Here is a 13,953-nt window from a genome sequence, read left to right as displayed (position 1 = left end):
GACGCGCTGACGCCAGGTCGGCGGCGGCCACAGCAGCATCGGCCGCAGTCACTGGGACCGCACGAGCCTCGGTCCCAACCGCCGCGTCAATCCCGGAGGGAGGGGGGGCGGGGGGGTGGTCCTTGGGGGGTGGGGCGGCGCAGCTGTTTTGAAGTTGAGCTCCGCGCCGTCGCTGGAGCAGCTGCCTCCGCCGACTTCATGTGAATCTTCTCCTGCTCGCCCCCTCCCTCCCCCCGTCCCTCCCTCCCTTCCCAGTCCCCTCCTCCTCCTCTTGCCTCCTCCTCCCTCTCCTTCTCCTCCCCCTCCCGGCCCCGCGCTGACAGCAGGGCCGGGGGCTCCCCCGCCGGGCTGTCTTTGCCAGGTTGAGGCGGAGGGGCGGGGGCCGCTCAGCCCGAGCCCCCCGGAGCCCCCGGCGCTCCCCGGGCCGGGATGGAGAAGCCTTCGGTGGTGGCGGCGTCCGCGTCGGAGGAGGAGGTGCTGGAGTGGCAAGTGGCGAGCCGAAAAAGGAAGGCCTGGGCCAAGTGCCGGGACTCCTGGCAGGCGTCGGAGACTGAGGAGCTCTCCACAGAAGCCACGCAGGAGGACGACGAGGAGGACGACCCGGACCTGACTGGAGAGAAGCTGCCTCCGGCTGCAGAAAGAGGTCAGGCCCGACTTTTTCTCTGTAGATCCAGTCTATTTATCTGTGAGTCTGTCTGTGTGTCCGTTCATCCATTTGTCAGTCTGTCTCCAGGGAGGGACTTTCATTTCTACTGAGCAGGGGGGCTGCTTGGGACTAACGATCCAACTCTTTGAATTCGGATACTACCCGCCCCCAACATCTTCCCCTCCTTGCCCCCACCCCCCCACCCCCCGCTTTGGGGCTGTGAGGCTATCCTGGATTGATAACGTTCATACTGAGTAAGGGGTGGGGGGAGGAGTAGGAAGCTTAAAAAAAAAGTTATTTTGTAACTTAAAAATGCTTCGGTTGCCCTCTGTTGACCAAGATGTATTCAAAGTAAACAAAACTCTAGTTAGAGATTTCTAGCCTCGGAGATGGAGAGCTGATTTTTTTTTTTTTTTTGATGCTTCATTTTGATGAGGAGCTAATCTTGTCTAAATAAACCAGTTTGGGACTTCCTCGTTGGATGGAAAGTATCTTAGTTTTAATGATCTGCCTCCCCAACTTTTTGTTTCATAGGAAATGTTCCCAATGAAAAGATCACTATATGGCTCAAAGATTGTCGGTAAGTCAAGTCATTTATAATAAGAAAGAATACCTTGGGGACTGTATATTTTTCGTTGTTCTCTTGATTCTCAGCTTTATTTAAGATATGACTAATTTTTATAAGCTAAAAAAACTTTACCGTTTTGCTTGTTAGTACTTTAGTAAGTTAAAGATAACATCGCAGAGAGTTTCTTGTGTTGATTTTTAAAGGAACTGTCACGTTATTTGAAGGAAGCTGTATTCACCAGATCTGTTTTTTAATCAGTGATGCAAATTTGTATATCTTATTTGACTTTATAATGGAATACATTATAGTTAAATTTCTCTGCCTCCACTATGTTTTGGAAACTCATTAGAAAAAGTTTCTTCTTGTAGTTTTATATTTGGACCATGGATTTATCCTTGTCACTGGCATTGAAAGAAAGTAGCACCTTGAAGGCATTTGGTGCTCTGCAGTAATTTAATCATACTCTTCTTCCAAGGTGAAAAATGTTTTGATAAGCTATATAATGTGAAGTACATTTGTTAATAAATTAGGCTTCTTTAAAGTATAGATTTGTTTTTTTTTGTTGTTGTTGTTTTGTTTTTTTTGCATTTCAGTCATTTTACAGGTTACTTACTATAAAAGTTTACGGAAAAAAAACTATTTTGAATCTTTATCTTCATAGCACCATTTAGGTCTTTTGTCAATGATCATTAATTAGTTCTTATTTTGAGAAACTCCTCTTCAATTTATTTTTCTTCCTTAAAAGAAAGTAAAATCCTGACATTTTTGATACCTTTTTTTTTTTTTAAATAAATACCTTAGAATCTCTTAAATACTTTTTAACTGTGGAGTTTGATTTTTTTAAAAGCAAGATTTTGTGGCTTACTCATAGAATCTAGAGTTAGAAGGCATTTCAAAAGATCATTTAATCCAATTTCTGTCAGTTGGGAAATTGTGCTTGGTTATGAAGTGATTTCATTTGTCTAACATCTGCTTAACTTGATATTGAAACTCTAATTTGTTTAAGGGTGTTAATGCTCAGTTGATATAGTATGTTTGGATTGAAGATTTGTGTTAAGTATATTCAGTGATTCTTGAGAAAAAGCCCATCAAATTCAATGAATCTAACTTTATTCATTTTTGATAATGACTGTAATTGTTTGAGATATTTTCTTGTATTTGTTTAATTTTTTTAAATATTCAGTCTACTGTTTTAATTGCAGATTTTTAAATTTTTTGAGAATCTCAAAAATACTTTTAAAAGATTTCATTGCTGGAACGTGTGTGTGTGTGTGTGTGTGTGTGTGTGTGTGTAGAAAATGTATTTCTTAAGTAAGAGCAAGAAAAGGAATTGTACCTTGTTAACTATGATTTACAGAGTTGAAGCATTTGTAGGTAGGATATGATTATGTAGGAAGTAAGAGTCAATATTTTTGGTTTTTAAATTGCAGCCTTTAAAATAGATGCAACAGAAAAGTGTTTCTAGTCTTAACCATTTAATCTTTTATGAAAATTCTTGGGCTAGTTAGTGTGTTAAGTATACCATTCATTTTAGACTGATTTTTAGTCCTTTTCTTCTTAGATCTCATTCTTGGCTTTCCCTGCAATCACACCTGTTGAGTACAAATGTAGTATTCTTTTTCATCTGTGAGAGCTATAAAAGACAAAAAATTTCTCCAACGTTGACCACACTGTCACAGATTTAGCTGCCTAGGAGGTCTTTAAACGGGATCTCTTTAGAGAGAATGAATTTTGAGATAGCTTCTCAGATTGAGTTTTTGGGTTTTTCCCCTGAATGAGTGGACTCAATGTAATCTTGCATTATGAAGCCAAATAACCTTGAATATGGTATTTTTATTTTATATGTTCTGTAAAAATCTTCTTTCAAGCTAATCTTTGTCATTTTTTGCTAAAGTGATCAAAAGAAACTTTTCATAAGCCCTATCATTATTTTAATTTAATTTTTATTTTTTTGTGGGAAGGGGAAGCAAGCGTTGTTCTGATTAAACATAAATTGGCTAAATTATCATCTAATGGAGAAAACTTTTTTTCCTTCAAGGATTTTTAGGGTACTACCTTAATATTCTTGCCATAGAAGCCAAAGAGGATTTTTGGAAGATCATCAATAATGCTATTTATTTACCCATTTATGGTTAGATGCATGTAACAGTATTGGTATCCATAGAAATAATTGCCCTAAATTTTAATTGCTCTAAACTAAAAGAGTGAGCATTGGGAAAATAACTGTTCAAACAAACCACATACAAGTAGATATTTTGACAAAGGAGAAAAATCTTGTTCCCAAACTTGTGTTGAGATATACTCTATAAGTAACTTTATTTTTGCAAATTCTTTACCCATGAAGTATTGAATTTATTTACTCTGTTATTCTGGTATATTTACAGTTCTGGGATTTGATTGTTATTTTGATAAGTTTTTTTTTTTCATCTTAAACTGATATTGTTATATTTATAGCAATTCTATAAATTATTCCAAAAGGACAATTTTCATTATAAAATAAAAGTTCTATTACAAAGCAATGCTATGTAATTCCATGCTATGATATAATGTTCCATAGTGATTTTAAGTGGGAAAATAATTTTCTTTTTCAAAAAAGATAATTTCAATTCTTCTGGATTTAACAAATGAAGACAACACGTGTTTTTATGAACAGAGATCTTATTAGCAGTGGTTACTTGTGTATAGATTTTAATGTTAACATCGAAGATTTTTGACCCATTTTAAAAAGTCTTTTAATTATCTGTTCCTATCTTATATTGAAGCCTGAACAGTTTTAACAAATTTTTGTTTTCCTTTTTTTTTTTTTAAGTAGTTATTCTTGAAGTTTTTAATAAATATGAAAAAATGTTTGGGGTTTTTTTGAGGAGAGGGAGTTATGAAATGTTAAACTTAGAAAAACAAATAAAATTTAAGAAAATTGCAACTTGTTTACAAGTAGTATCGGATTTTCTTTGTTTCTAACATAATTTTGATTTATTTGAACACTTTTTTTTATTTTGGGAAGACTAGCCTAACATTTTTCAAAGAATGTCAAGCTATATTAGTAATATAGTTCTTGTTTTTGATCTCTGACAGAGTCTAGCTAGTCTTAGTTAACTTTTTCACAGTAAATAATTTCTTAATTCTTTGAGTATTACTCATGTAATTAGTTTTCATTATTTGTATATGTTCTGGGAAGAGAGTGAAACTGTAGTTTTAAACTTGTTATTATATAACTTGTTAAGCAAGGATGTAAAAAGAAACAACATTTTAAAGAATTAAGACAGTTATGTATGTTATGTGGTTTCAGAACACCTTTGGGAGCGTCACTAGATGAACAGAGCAATATTACACTCAAGGGTAAGAGAATGTAACTTGCCACTATAGTTTTTAAAATGTGATTTCTGTTCTATTTTATTTTTGATTAAAAGCATATATTTAAGGCAAATGCAACTGTATAAAGTTTGCTGATGCAGATAAAAAATTTTCTCCATTGGCAGGCTAGATTCATAAAACTTAGCTATTTTAAACCATAAAAACAATTATTTCATTTAACTCACCTCTTTTGCATTTATACGTTTTAGTTTTCCAATATAAGTAGATATGGTAGGAATTTAGTAGTAATAAGAAGTGTTTGTGTTGAGTGAACTAGGTACCCCTTCAAATAATAATAATTAAATATTTCTTTGCTTATACTTGCCACACCTAAAAACTTAACCATTTGTTCAGAACTGAACTTTGAAGTTCAAAGTACAAGAATGTTCAAGTAGTTAGAGGATTAATAAAAAGCATTTATAATAACTGGCAATCTAGCTTGAGCTCCTGGTTTTTAATATGAAATAATAGGAAGAATTGCTGCTGTAAAATCTGGTTGTCAGTGAAACTTCTCAATTACATATCTAATTAAACCTCATTAATAAAAAAAAATAAATTTAAGTACCTCATTGATGGATTTGTGAAATTTTATGGATTTGTGAAAACTTAAAGTAGGCACAGATTGTTGTTTAAAATCTTTTTTTTTTCCTTTTTAAAACTATTATGTGATTTTCAATAGAGATAGCTGAGTAGTTTCAGGGCCTGAAATATTTTACTATATTTTACAAAATGTTTTGCTTGGTTAAATTTATTATATTAGGGGCAGCGAGGTGGAGCAGTGGATAGAGCACCATTCCTGAAGTCAGGAGGACCTGAGTTCAAATGTGGTCTCAGACACTTAACACTTCCTAATTATGTGACCCTGGCAAGTCACTTAACCTCAATTACTTCAGCAAATAAATAAATTTGTTATATTAACTGTAAATGTTCACCTTCTTGTTTGGAAAGGAAAATAATATTAAGTCTTTTGAATTCTCAAATGTTTATTTTAAGGTGTGCTTGTGAAAAATGGAGGAAGTTTTGAAGATGACCTGTCTTTGGGAGCTGAGGGTATGTTTGCAAGAATTAGATGATTTGAATGCAATATATATGCTTCTAAATCTAATATATTATCCTGGCTAAACTTTTTTGGCTAAACTTTTTTCCTTAATGGCAAGGAAATTAAATGTACTTTGAAAGTTAGCTATCCAATAAACTAAATTCAGTTATATTAAAAACTACTTGAATTTATCTGCTAATACCTTTCCTGTCTGCTAAGATGCTCTAGTCATAGCTAAGTTGAAACTGATTTTAATAGGAAGTATGCTAAAATCCTGCTGACTTTTGATACTTGTCATTATTACCTGACTTTGTGATTTATGCAGATTCCCTCCTCTGTCCCTCACAAGCCCTCATTTTATTTGGAACCAGGATAGAGGCACTTAGTATAGTTGGAATTCATTAGAAATTAGCAATGGAGAAACCAATCATTTACTTTAATAAAGTTCAAATGCTACAATTGTCAAATTGTTTCTTTGTGTTGAAAGCAAAATTTACTAGATTAAAAATTATTTTAGTGTTTTAGGAGTAAATACTTATTTTACTTGTTTGTTTTTAAGTAGTTTTATAGATTTCCCTTTGCATTTTTTAGATCAGATGATAGTTATCATTATTACTATGCAATGACTTTTGTGTTGCTTACTCAAGGTTAAAAACTATTAAATATTCATAGTTTTAGCTTGTTTTAAGATAATAAAACTATTGAACTCATCCATGTAAGTATCACCCTTAATTTTTGGTTGTTTTAAATTAATCCACATTAGCTGGTATCATTTGAATGGTAAAGAATAAGAACTGTATGATAATTTTGAAAGATGTTATTTGAGTAATTTTTATGTGATCTGAAGTACTAATTTTTTCCAGTGAACTTATTGCTTACCTCTCAGAAAATTGTATAAAAAAAATTTCCTTTACAAAAATGAATATCGTCATTGAGAATACTTTTGCCCCTGGTTTTATCAATTTCTCAGAATTGGATGTTTTCATCAGTATCCAAGTTGTATTTTTTTTTTAAGTTTTTCTTGTTACCTTCACTCAAACATTTCTTTCTTATAGACCAGAAGTGGAAAATGAATAGTTAGCTGAAATGCATATTGCTAAACATTATGCTTTATAACTAATCATATTTTACGTGTATGTAAAAATTTAAGAAACATGTAAAATTGCTATTTAATGAACATGTGGTGACTTGAATCATAATCATCATTTTTTTCCTTTTGAAATAAGAGAGCTTTAGATTAAAAAAGGAAATGTACTGTCAGAATCAGTAGAACAGTAGAACATATATGTGTTATATATGAAAAATTGGTTGCTTTAAGTAACTTTTTAACCTTTAAGAAAAGGTAATATTAGAAATATAGAAGTTTTAAGTGATACAAAGTAATGAGATCTAGACAATCTCTCCTACTCCTCACCCTTCCTTTAGGTATTGTTTATATCTTTTTATTGTCAACAGTTTCTCATTAGCCCATTAAGACCATTTTTAATATGTGCTATTATATAACCATTTTCATTTGCAATGATTATGTCTAGGAATTCAGTTTGTAGGGATTTTTCCTTCTTATTTCAAACACTAAAATGGACTATATAAGAACCATATGACTCATCTTATCTCTACATTATGTTTAATGGAATGCAGATTGTAAGCTAAGATGAGAATTTGGAATCTAAGGTACTAGTTATGATCTTGTGGCTAATTTATTTTTATATATACTGTTTCATAGTAATCATGACTAGTAAATATTTTCATGTACCTTTTTCTTTCTTTGCAGCTAACCAGCTGCATGAAGGTGATCCTCAAACTGAACCCTGGTATGTGTTTTCTTTGCTTTTTTGTTATTAAAACAATTTACTAATAAAAAGCTTTATGAAAAGTAAAGTTTTACATTGTTTATATTCACAGCAGTAATGTCTTGGCTAAGGAAAGACGACTTCAGTTTCATCAGAAGGGGAGAAGTATGAATTCTACTGGATCTGGAAAAAGTAGTGGAACAGTATCAAGGTAAGTCAAATATTTTTAAATTATTTGGAATTTAATTCTGTCATGGATATCCTCCCCTCTGAACTTTATGGAAAAAAATCCTGAAGAAAGTCTGAATGGTTCTCCTAGCATCAACAAATAAAATTCAAAATATTTAATTTTCTAGTGTTAGCAGACATTTGTTAATTTTGTTTTTAAAATAATTTAAAACAGCAAAATAATTAGTACCCTGTAGAACTGATTTGAATCAAGGTAAAAAAGGTTGGCTAACCTAGTTTACAGGACAAAGCACGGTTCTTGTGTTTTTTGTGTGTGTTTGTCATAAACTGTTTTAGCTGTCTAGTGAAAGCTGTGAGTCCTTTTTCAGAATAATAGTTTTATATAATTAAAGACAATGCTAAATTTCAGGAGGGATAGTATGGAATAGATTGTACTCATCTGAAGCTTCTAAAATACAGAATAAACTGAAGTTCTTGCTAACTACACACATTTCTCATGAACCAGTATGAATTAAAATAAAAACTATATGCTTTCTAAAAAGCTTCTAAACTAGAATTTCAACATATTCTCTGATAATAACTTCATTTCAAGCCTTTCTTTTCAAATTTGTTTTTTTTCTAACCAGTTCACAAAAACAAACCCTAGAATCTGAAATGGTTTTAGAAAGAAATGTATTGGATCGTTTGGGAGAGGGAAAGAGAAAGAGGGAGAAGTGCAGCAGGAAGAATGAGAGCTGGAAAGAGGAATAGCATCTCCTTCCCAGGTTCTGAAAGCTTTATATTATGTTGGATTTTGGCAAGTATTTAACCTTATAGTATATCACATTTATGCAATTAAGCAATTTTTGCTTTGGAGATAACTTAAAAGTTAAGTAGATTAAGATGAATATTAGAAAATAGAAACATTTCTAAAATTTAGGCAAAACCAATACACAAGCTTTGGTGGACTCTAACCTAGTTTTGGGTGTGGTAACCTAAAAGAAGAATGTGTTGGGTGGATCTAGGGCCTAGGGGAATCCAAAATACCTTGTACCCATCTTTAACATTCCTAGAGAGTTACTGGGGTCAGGCAGTATTCTAGATGAAGATCACATAAAGTTGGATTTAAAGAGTAAAGCAAATTTTCTGAACAACATAATAAACCATTTTTCCCACAGATCATCAAAGGTGTTATCTTGGATTACCAATGGGAGCATAGTGGAGAGATGATATGAGTTTCAGTGAAACCAGCTTTTTTATTATATCGTGTTGTCCATATCTCACTGATTCCATTGTCTGAGCTGAATTGCTTAAAGGATCTAGGCCCCTCCCTATCTTACTATATTTGTCCACTGCTATCTGTAATGTCTTTGTAGAATAGAAGAGATGACAAAACCTGAAGGACAGGAGAAAAAAAAAAAAAAAAAAAACACAAACCTCTATGTCTCTTGGCACCAGAGTTCTATAAGTTTCATAGAGTATTTTTATTTCCTTCCTCATGAAGAAATTTCTTCCATAACTTAGTTTTTTTCAAAATTCTTCCCTCCCCACCTGAGGGTACTGAGAGTAGGGAGGAGGAGAGAGAGATGAGTATTTTTCTTTAGTAGAAATCCACCAAAATGACAAAGTCAATAAGGTGAGTACTGATTCATTTAGTTTGTGTTGATTGGTTATTTTTAAGGATATGGAGTCAGCTTTTCAACTAATTTCCTTGAAGGTAAAGACCATTTGTTATATAGTATGCAATATCCAGGACAATACATAATTAAAAACTTATATCTATAATGGTTTATAAAGAGAAAAGCCACAAGAAGAAAAAAAACTTTTTATTTTATTATAAATTTTTATTTTTCAATCTTAAGAAAGCAGGAATAGATTGTATATTCATTTTGCACTTGTGAATCAAGTCAGTTGTTTGAGATTTTTGTCTTTCAGGTTGCTTTATTTTACTCTTCCTTTTCTGCTCTTTCCCCTCTTCCCCCAGTGTTTCAGAACTGCTGGAACTTTATGAAGAAGATCCTGAAGAAATTCTTTACAATCTTGGGTTTGGACGAGATGAACCAGATATTGCTTCAAAAATTCCATCAAGATTTTTTAATTCATCATCATTTGCCAGAGGGATAGATATTAAAGTATTTTTAAGTGCTCAAATGCAACGGATGGAAGTGGAAAACCCAAATTTTGCTTTAACAAGTAAGATGTTATATTTTGCTTTTTAATGGAACAAATTATGATTTAGCAATCACAGTAGATAGTTGTCTGATTTCCTATACATCCTCATTCTTCAGGAATGATACTATAAATATACTAGAATGAAGTGTTCCCCTTTATATTTAAAATCATAAATAATGGATTTGAGTAACTTTATTATCTCTAACAAAAAATGAATAGACTAACTTAGCTTTCTTACAACTTATTTACAAAATTCATTTTGTGCGTCTCTCAAAAGTACCTTACAACCTATGCTAATGTTATCAAGAATAATTTAACTGAAAGAAACTTTATATTTATAGTTCAAAGTTACCTGTCTTATTTTAGTTTTGGGAATCAGAGGTGGGAGAGGAGCCATTGTAATCATTAGGTGAAATTATAGTATAAAATTTCATTTTTTTTTTCTTAATCATTTAAACACATTTTCTTTATTTTCTGAATATTTAATAGGAAAATAAAAATCTGCAAGTATATTTCACAAACTTATACTTATTGCCATCTTATATTTATTTTGCTTTGTCTTGTCAAAAACTGATAAACTCTGGTGCTTTCTGTTGTTACTGTCTATTCATTCTTAAAGGTACAAATAGAAATTAAATGAAACAGATTAGAAAAAAAGAAAAGATTAAGAATTTTTTTTTTTTTATTTAATATAGCACAAATGTATTTTTTGTCTTCACTCAGGCCGTTTTCGTCAAATTGAAGTGCTTACCACTGTGGCCAATGCTTTTTCTTCTTTATATTCTCAAGTCTCTGGGACTCCATTGCAGAGAATTGGTAGTATGTCTTCAGTAATCTCTAATAAGGAAACAGACCCTCCCCCACCTTTAACTCGAAGTAACACTGCAAGTCGTTTAATGAAAACACTATCAAAACTGAATTTATGTGGGAATCAGTTAGCAGGAGAAAGTACCTCATCCCCAACTGCTGAAAAGGGAAAAATTTCGAATGTTCCATGGACTGAAGAAAATGGCACTAAAAGTGATCAAAAATCACCCAAAAACATAAAAAAGAAAGATAGTTCACCTTTATTGGCTACAGTGAAAGAAGAAGGATCTGCTAATTCAACAAATATGGGCAGTGTAAACATTGAAAGACTTTCTGATGAAATAAATAGTAATTTAAACCAGGAAATAGAAGATGATCAAAATAAAGAGTCCCAAAGTCATAAAACTAGACAAGGTGAAAAATCTGGCATTGTAGATTCTAATTTTAGTAGTGACTCCAATATGTCTACCAGTAGTGAAATAGAAAGCACCAATGAGCTGAAAAATATGCATACATCCACATCAGATAAAGAACCATGTGTACCAATACCAAACCCATCCATAAAGAACATAATGATATCTCAAAAGGACTCCTTTGAGATGGAAGAGGTAGGTAGACAAATATTGAAACTGTGTACAAATAATATGTAGTTTATAAAACTTTGTTGAATACTTTAATAATAATTTTTTACCCATATTAAAATAGTCTTTAAAATACAATATTCACCTCCTAAGATTTGATTATACTGTTTTCTTTACAATAATTTGATGGCATACTAAAACCAATATACAGACTACTATTTATTTATAGTGGTATATTTCTTTTCGTTTGTTGTCACAAAGTAACCTAGAAACTTTTAACATGAGTTGCAGATGTCTTATTTATCTTATAGATAAGGATCACTGCTACAAGATAAACACTCTAAACTTGGAACTCTGAAATCTTTCAATTCTTTTACAAATGATTTTTTAAAAATTGCAAGCGTCTTATTTATTCTATAGATTAAGATCACTGTTACATGAAAGGCAATCCTAACTGGGAACTCTGAGATCTTTCAGTGTAATATCTATTGCTGGGCCTGAGGGAGGAATGTGCAGTGACTTTATCAAGTGACTTAAGAAATTTGTAGTCCTAGTTTCTTCTGTGAGCTTTCAGTCCTGCATCACCAGTTTCAAATAAGACATTTTACCCTGAATGTCCGAATTAAACATTTCAGATTTTTTGACATCTAAAATTTATCATCTTTTACTCTTAAACCCCACTTTTTGCAAATATAAATATTTTTGTCCTAGGCATTATCATTCTTGGAATGTTTTTGCTTTATAATCTTGGTTATCCTTGATACTTCTTTATCCCTCAGTTCACATTTGTAATCAGGTGACAAAACTTGCTGGTTTCCACTGTCTCTTCCCAGCATCTCTTCCATCCAACTCTTTTATTTGTTTGTTTATTCTTTACTCAGCTACTTTTTATCACCTCTTGCTTAGATTGAAAGTCTAATTGGTACTCTGACTTATATCTCCTACCACTCCAGTTCATGCTACACAATGCTGCTAAAATTATTTTCCTAAAGTCCAATTTGGCCATGCAACTTAACCAATTCCAGTGGTTTCCTATCTCTGATAGGATAAAATTGATACTTCTCTATTTAATTTACTTTTTCTGCTTTATTACTTTTCCTCCGCTTTGTGAGCTACCCAAACTGTTCTTCTCTTTGATTCTTCCATAATGACATCTCATCTCCTTTTTCCATGCCCTTGCATTGGATATCCTACGTAATTGGAATGCATTCCCTTTTTACCTCTGTTTTTTAGAGTATCATTCTTCCTTTGCACCATTCTAAAGCCTTTCCTTATAATTCTTTTCTCCCTTTGTTCCCCAACTCCTCTAATTACCTCTCTCCCCTAAACTATCTTGTAATTTATTTATTATATATGTATTAAATAAATAAACATATATATATATATATATATATACACACACACACACACAGGCATATTTACGCTGTAAAATTATAGATTCTTGTCTAGAATGTAAACTCACTGTGAGTACAGATTATTTTTTTCTTTATGCTTTTATACCTAGTACCTTACAACAATATCTGGCTCATGGTAGGCACTTAATAAATGCTTGTTCATTTTATATTATGGGGATAAAGAAAGAACTATTTGTCAGTATTTCTGAAACAACTTTTCTTCAATTAAATTGGAAAAAAGTTTAAATTAGAAAGAAAATAAAACTGAATAATTATACTTTTGTTTGAATCTTAGTAAATGGGAGCATCCTTAGACTAAAATAAGGAGAGAATTCTAAGACAACCAATATTCCATATGGGAATTAATCAGTTTTTTTAATAGTTGTTAAGAAGTTTCCAAGAACAGCATATCTGAGAAAGACAACCATCAAAGGCGATGTTCAAACCAGATTGGCCAGGTCTCCAGTTCCCTTTTTCTATTTGTTGTACCATCGTGGTCTTCATGACCTTTCTTTAAGTATCAGGGAACCCTTACTTATATCTCAGTCAAATAATGGGAACCTTGCTCTGAAGTGGTGTGTTGATAATTGACTTTTTTCCCTTTCTTTTTTTTCTTTGAAAGCTGCAAAACCTACCTCTGTCCATAATTTTAGGGTTGGCTCCTAGATAAGGAGAAACAGTGTACCATCATAGAGCAATAGACTAAAAGCTAGGATTCCTGGGTTTTTAATATTGCTCTAGATACTAGCTGTATGATTTGGGGCATACCATTTAACCTTCCAGGGCCTGTGTCTTCACCTGTAACCTGGGAATTACTCATAATTATTTATGCTATCAGCTTTAGGAGATTTTTGTGATTAAGTGCTTTGCAGGCTATAAAAGAACTATATAAATGTATTTGTAGTCATTTTATATAAAATTGTCAAAAAGCCAAAAGACTTTAAATTACAAAGTTAAATGTTTTGCTAAGATTTGAAGGAATTAGAAAACTTCCCTTTCCCCAAAGTGTGTGTACATAAAATATGGATAATTAAAGAGGAGAATATCTCTATTATTCAAGTTCACTGAAATGTAGATTTAAAATTACTTTTGCCATATTTTCAAGGTCCACACCCTCTATCCACTCTCCTCCTCCCCCTTGGGATCCTTAAAGAAGGTCTATTAAACAATGGATAAAGACGGGAAACATGTTACTTTATTTCCTCTTCTCCCAGTTAGATTTGGGGCATACTGACAGAAATGAGAACAATTCTACTAAAGCAACTTTTAGATCTCAATGAAAATGCTTTGTAACTTTTTGCAGTCTCTTTCCTTTGAATTTTGAATTCTATTGGGAACTTACTTCCCTAGGAGACAGTCAGTTAGTATGAGTAAGAGTTCTTTCAAAAGTCTTTTTCAGTAAGCCAGTTCTCTTTACTAGATGAGCCGAACATC

General features: G+C 32.9%; 1 protein-coding gene across 6 annotated transcripts in view; it reads left to right on the top strand.

The window, feature by feature from the left end:
* The first annotated feature begins 279 nt into the window (after positions 1-279).
* ITPRID2 (ITPR interacting domain containing 2) overlaps positions 280-13,953 on the top strand; it is a 44,857-nt gene continuing 31,183 nt past the window's right edge. For 2 of the 6 annotated variants that reach the window (XR_004233072.1, XR_004233071.1), the window contains exons 1-8: positions 280-643; positions 1,181-1,226; positions 4,504-4,553; positions 5,562-5,618; positions 7,379-7,418; positions 7,510-7,608; positions 9,550-9,758; positions 10,461-11,152. Coding sequence is in view for 4 of the 6 variants with exons in the window: in XM_012544861.3 (XP_012400315.1) it covers positions 430-643; positions 1,181-1,226; positions 4,504-4,553; positions 5,562-5,618; positions 7,379-7,418; positions 7,510-7,608; positions 9,550-9,758; positions 10,461-11,152 (1,407 nt within the window). In the remaining 2 variants the exon portion in view is untranslated. The remainder of the gene's footprint in view (positions 644-1,180; positions 1,227-4,503; positions 4,554-5,561; positions 5,619-7,378; positions 7,419-7,509; positions 7,609-9,549; positions 9,759-10,460; positions 11,153-13,953) is intronic. The other 4 variants (XM_012544861.3, XM_012544862.3, XM_023499323.2 and 1 more) reach the window with 3 other exon arrangements.

Source organism: Sarcophilus harrisii, chromosome 3 (assembly GCF_902635505.1).
Source record: "Sarcophilus harrisii chromosome 3, mSarHar1.11, whole genome shotgun sequence".
NCBI classification, from domain to species: Eukaryota; Metazoa; Chordata; class Mammalia; order Dasyuromorphia; family Dasyuridae; genus Sarcophilus; species Sarcophilus harrisii.
The sequence above is the reverse complement of the archived record's forward strand: the minus strand, read 5'-3'. Positions and strand labels throughout refer to the sequence as shown.